At 38.9% G+C, this 6,000-nt stretch overlaps 1 protein-coding gene across 3 annotated transcripts in view; it reads right to left on the bottom strand.

The window, feature by feature from the left end:
* The window catches only part of SCAF4 (SR-related CTD-associated factor 4), a 62,683-nt gene that overhangs the window by 18,361 nt on the left and 38,322 nt on the right, over positions 1-6,000 (bottom strand). For all 3 annotated transcript variants that reach the window (XM_011954972.1, XM_011954974.1, XM_011954973.1), the window contains 5 exons: positions 5,400-5,590; positions 4,543-4,643; positions 4,012-4,125; positions 2,993-3,149; positions 549-706 (listed from right to left, as the gene is read on the bottom strand). In XM_011954972.1, the coding sequence (XP_011810362.1) occupies positions 549-706; positions 2,993-3,149; positions 4,012-4,125; positions 4,543-4,643; positions 5,400-5,590 (721 nt within the window). The remainder of the gene's footprint in view (positions 1-548; positions 707-2,992; positions 3,150-4,011; positions 4,126-4,542; positions 4,644-5,399; positions 5,591-6,000) is intronic.

The following is a 6,000-nucleotide window of genomic DNA, read 5'->3' as shown; positions in this document are numbered from 1 at the left end:
ACATCCCAATACTGCTTATAATCTGCCTTTATTCCTTTGTTTAAGGCCCAGGCAATCTATTTCACCATTAGTGAAAATATAAAAAGAAAAGAAAGGTCGGGCGCAGTGGCTCGCGCCTATAATTCTAGCACTTTGGGAGGCCGAGGCGGGCGGATCACCTGAGGTTGGGAGTTCGAGACCAGCCTGGCCAGCATGGTGAAGCCCCGCCTCTACTAAAAATACAAAAATTAGCCGGGTGTGGTGGCATACGCCTGTAATCCCAGTTACTCAGGTGGCTGAGGCAAGAGGGTTGGCTTGAACCTGGGAGGCGGAGGTTGCAGTGAGCCGAGACCGCGCCACCACACTCCAGTTAGGGGAACAGAGAGAGAGACTCTGTCTCCAAAAACAAAAACAAAAATTATGAAAAGAATATACACTTTAAATCTGACAAAACATGAAAAATTAATATGCACATATATGTACTCATGTTTTTACTCTGAATTCAGACATATATCTACAAAGGGACCTTTCAGGCACTTCAAGTTTAAGTCATGTCCCAATATCCTCACCTGTGGAGGGGGCACTGTTATAGGTGCAGGAACAGGAATAGGAGGGACAGGCACAGGTAACGGTTTAGGTATGGGTGATACTGGTTCTGCGTGTGAGGTTTCAGCACCTCCATTTTGAGCAACTTCATTTTCAGGCTTCTTAGGAATTCCTTTCCAATCTGTGAGAGTGAAAGAAATTTAACAAGAGTTTACCATTTTCAGTTTGTAACTTCAAATCTAGAAACGAAAAATGTTGATTATAAAAACCTAGCACAGTTATTAAAGAAATTCCTATGCTAATTTTAGAAATAGTAATTATTTAAATTAACAACAATAGAAACATGTAAAAGAATGCACACTGTGTGCCAGGCACTGTCAGAAGCACTCTATTTATACTAGCTTATGTAGTTCTCACAACCATTTACAAGTAGATACTATTATTATTCCCATTTTACAAATGAGAAAAGCAAAGACAGCCTGCCCAAGATCACATTCCTGGTAAATGGCAGGGATGGATTCAACTCAGACACATCTGGTTCTAGAGTCCATGTTCTTAACCACAGGAATGTTTTAAAAATAAAGGATCATGAAACACCCAGTATTTCCTGAACAGATTTTCACTAATATTAAAGAATAACTTCCACCTATTTCCACGTATCTTCTAGTCAAGTGAAAACAAAACCATCTTTCTGCTCTGTCCTCTGAGCCTCTGGCTCCCTCAGAGATTCTCCTATATTCTTGACCTTTTCAATACATTCTCCACCGGACCATGAGCTCCAAGATTACACCATCTTCTTTTTACCATTTTCCAGAGCCTGCCAGATGTCTGGCACATAGCAGGCCCTTAATACCTGATTGCCTTAACACAAATCTAGCTCTATCCTTAGATGAAGGCGTTGTACAGTAACAGAGGGAGGGAGTGGGATATAGGAATAGTACAGCATTGTTTCAGCTCTTTTTGGTTCTCAAACCATCACTCCTGCTTGAAGCTTCCTTTATTTTTATTTTTTGAGACGGAGTCTTGCTCTGTCTCCCAGGATGAAGTGCAGTGGCGCAATCTCAACTCACTGAAACTTCTATCTCCTGGGTTCCAGCGATTCTCCAGCCTCAGTGTCCCAAGTAGTTGGGATTACAGACACCTGCCACCACATCCAGCTATTTTTTTCTTTTGTACTTTTAGTAAAGATGGGGTTTTACCATGTTGGCCAGGCTGGTCTCGAACTCCTGACCTCAAGTGACCTGCCCACCTCAGCCTCCCAAAGTGCTGGGATTACAGGCATGAGCCACTGTGCCTGGCCTTGAAGCTTCCTTTGAATGTTCTTTCCGAGGGCGGCGAGGGCAAGCATGGTGGCTCACGCCTGTAATCCTAGCACTTTGGGAGGCTGAGGCAGTAGGCAGATCACCTGATGTCAGGAGTTCGAGACCAGCCTGGCCAACATGGTGAAACCCCGTCTCTACTAAAAAATACCAAAAAATTAGCAGGGCACAGTGGTACGTGCCTGTAGTCCCAGCTACTTGGGAGGCTGAGGCAGGAGAATCACTGGAACCGGAAGAGGTTGTAATGAGCCAAGATCATGCCACTGCACTCCAGCCTGGGTGACAGAATGAGACTCCATTTCAAAACACAACAACAAAAAAGTTCTGTGTTGCCATGCCATCCTATTCTCCTCCTTGTTCCTCTATCCAGCAATCTCCAGGTCATGCCCATGCATTCTGCGATTTTCTCCACTGCAATCTCACTGTCAATCTGGGATTTTAAATATTTATACCCACAAATAACTGCAACTCCTTGTCTTACATGTTTACTTTAGATTGTTTCTCTGGACATCTAAAACTTTCCAAGGTAATTATTATGAAGCACTGGATTAAAACACAATACCAAGCTGGGTGCAGTGGCTCATGCCTGTAACGCCAGAGGGAGGTCGAGGCAGGTGGATCTTCTGAGGTCAGGAGTTCCAGATCAGCCTGGCCAACATGGTGAAACCTCATCTCTATTGAAAATGCAAAAATTAGCCAGGCAAGGTGGCACACACCTGTAGTCCCCAGCTACTCGGGAGACTGAAGGAGGAGAGTGGCTTGAACCTGGGAGGCAGAGGTTGCAGTAAGCCAAGATGGCGTCACTACACTCCAGCCTGGGTGACAGAGACTCCATCTCAAAAAAATAAATAAAACGTAATACCAAAGATGCTCAGTTAAGACCTATATGATCTGTTAAGTTTCACAGGAAAAGTTCTACTTAATTCTGTAATTCATAAACTCCATAATCAATAAGTATTTCACTTGTGTTTGCATCTCTTTTTGTCTCATTCACTATTTAACCCTGTTTATAATGGAGATACTAACACGGGAGGGATACCAAAAAATCTCAAAAATCACATCCTAATGCAAGGAACAGGACATTCAATTTGTCATATGTACTATCAAGCAAATAAGTGAACTGTAAGAGAAATTAAATACTGCTTTACCTGGGTTAAGTGTGTCACTGTCCAACATTCCTCCTTCACAAAAACTCTCCAGTTCCTCAGGCTTGACTTTGTCCCACGGAATATAAGTAACACCAAGTTCTACATCCCAATACTGCTTATAATCTGCCTTTATTCCTTTGTTTAAGGCCCAGGCAATCTATTTCACCATTAGTGAAAATATAAAAAGAAAAGAAAGAAAAACAAGATCGTCTAAGTCTTGAGAGTACTATTCTCTATCATTCTATCCATTCCGACTTGGGCAGCAAGGGAGCAATCTGGACCAGCTAGGCTTGGATCTCATTCAAAGCCTTATTCTCACTACAGAACTGGTTACCCTTTAATTCTCACTTTGTCCTAGGATGGAAATTTCACTGGCATATTTTCCTTACCAACTCTCACCCAAACCAGCCAACATAAAACTAAGAGAAAAGGAAAAAGTTTATCAGGGAAAGGCTGAAGTTCCCTGAATAGCCTAGTAGTATACTGGGGACTACTTTTCTAAGTCTAGGGGTGCCCTGTAATTACTTAACATCAGACAAAATCTTTTTGCAGTGCAATCCAGTGGTAGAACGGGGTGTTAAGACACTGAGGAAACACTGACTTTTAGCTCCTTAGGGGAAATACACCCATGTACCTGTATGTTTTTCTCCACCTTTGGTTAATATGGTAAACTTTAAAAATACAGTATCCAATTTTTTTTGAACAGGACAAAACATATTGCTAAAGGACATTATATTTAAAGCACTCATTTACCTTGATGAACCCATCTACATTTAGGAAAAAAACAAACAAATTCTATCATGCATGTAACATTTACAATTTTATGTTAAAACATTGGAGTCCTTTAGGAGATATTCTAAGCAAAAAAAAAAAAAAAAAAGAGAGAGAGAGATGCACATGAAATGCCTCAGTGTTGAAAATAATTTCTAAGACCCAAATTAGTTTTCATAGGCCACATATTTTCCCCCTTCTGCCTCTGCCTATTTTTAAAAAATGAATTATAACATATAAGACTGTACCTTTATGGATTTCTGGTTCACTTTATAGTTTCCTCGGCTCAGTTTCTGCAGGGCACGATAGGCATCTTGCCTATGAACCATAACAATATAGGCACAACCCCTGGGAGGAATCATCTGCTCCAAAACATTTTAATATTATAAAAGATAACAAAATTGAAAAGCAGTAAGACACAATACCAAGTAAGCAGTTCCAACAATCCCATCCCTCACCCCATGTTCTATAATGTAAGGTTAAATTCATTTCTAAGTTGGCAATTCAAGTTTGGTCTCAAGTGAGTCCTCTAAGCTTTGTTAAATAAAGACTTACCTAGAAATGTTTGAAATTAAACTTGATTATCCAAGAAATGTTAAATACAAAGAATTCTAAGAAATGTTAAATACAGAGAGTTCTAAACGTGGACTCAAAGCATCTAAACCTAGTCACATCTATAAACCTGGGCAAATTGTAACTTTGGTCTCAAGTCCTTCATTTCATAAAATGACATTAATCACACCTGTCCATCATACTTAAATAACTGAATAAACACTCACATTAATTGATTCAATTGGACCAAACTCTTCCAAGAGACTGGCAACATCCTGCTGAGTAGTTCTTTTGTCCAGCTGTCCCACCCAGAGGGTAGTACTGCAAACTTAAAATAAAATTACAATCATAAAGACATTCACATTTGATAATGAGTAGCACTGTAGCTTACATAAAAAAATCATTAAACAAAATATTCATGAACTGTATTACAACACCACAAGTTTAAATAGTAAATCTCACATACATTTTAAAAATTCTAGAAAACCGCATTTGTACTTCCAGAAAGAGAACTGGGATAGTGAAAGGTATACATAAAAGCTGGAAAAAACTGGCTTTTTTATAGATGGATCTAACGATTTCATCAACTCTCTTGATTACCAACCAGCTCAGTGCTTTGTTACATGTAACTGTCCTTTCTCCACTCTTAAGTGTTCATGGTTTTTCTTTTATGTTGTGTCCTAGGTGATAAGCCTTATGGAATCAGAAATCTTACATATGCCCTAAGTCATATTATAAATTAAAATCTTAGTCATCTTAATAGTTACTGATTTATATCAAATATATGTCTAGTACACCTTACTAAATGTATTCTGAAGACATCTGATGAGATTCAGAAAATAATGCAAGTGAATATATTCTGTAAATTTTTGGTTCACTCCTTACTGCTGCTTTATAGCTGGTTTAAGGTACTAAAGCAAATCTAAGGGATACATCAATGCATAAACAAGGCACAATAAAGCAGTATTTCAAATAAAAATACAGTGGTAACATTTCTTTTATAGCTTTGCTAACAGTTATAAAAACTTTAAACCCAAGACACGAAAAAACAGTACATGAGGTTTGAATATAAAGGTTGAGTTACCACTTGCAGTTTCTGGTTTCACTTGAGGGAGGCCTTTTTGTCGACGTTCTCTCTCTTTTTCTCGATCCCGTCTTTCTTGGGATCGAGATCGAGGAGAATGTCGGCGTCTATCCCTGGACCGAGATCGAGAACGTCGATGACGAGACCTTCGAGATCTAGAACCAGATCTAGATCGCCTCCTTTTTGGTGACCTAATGTTTTCAAGAGAAGAGAGAACACATAGCACATAGACAAAAACCAGAAAATATAAGCACATACTAATTAAAAAAAAAAAAAAATACAACTAGGTAATTTAATGTTTGGATACGTAAGAATGCAATAGCCGAGAATTCATTTTACAGATTTTAGTATGTCCCAAATTAGAAATCATGCGCATTATTTAAATAAAATAAACAATGTTGACAGCTTATATATTAAAAGTATCTGTCATCTTCAGTGCCTCCGGTACTATACAAAATTACATCCTTGTAATTTAAGTAGCTAATTTTCATGGTTGAGATATACTGCTACTACTGCTATCTATCTTCTCAGTAAAGTCTTTTCTGCAGCAATTAAAAACATTATCTAATTACATCATTACTGTGATCTTTCCACTTTTGCT

The sequence above is a fragment of the Colobus angolensis genome, unplaced genomic scaffold (assembly GCF_000951035.1).
Source record: "Colobus angolensis palliatus isolate OR3802 unplaced genomic scaffold, Cang.pa_1.0 Scaffold390, whole genome shotgun sequence".
NCBI classification, from domain to species: Eukaryota; Metazoa; Chordata; class Mammalia; order Primates; family Cercopithecidae; genus Colobus; species Colobus angolensis.
The sequence above is the reverse complement of the archived record's forward strand: the minus strand, read 5'-3'. Positions and strand labels throughout refer to the sequence as shown.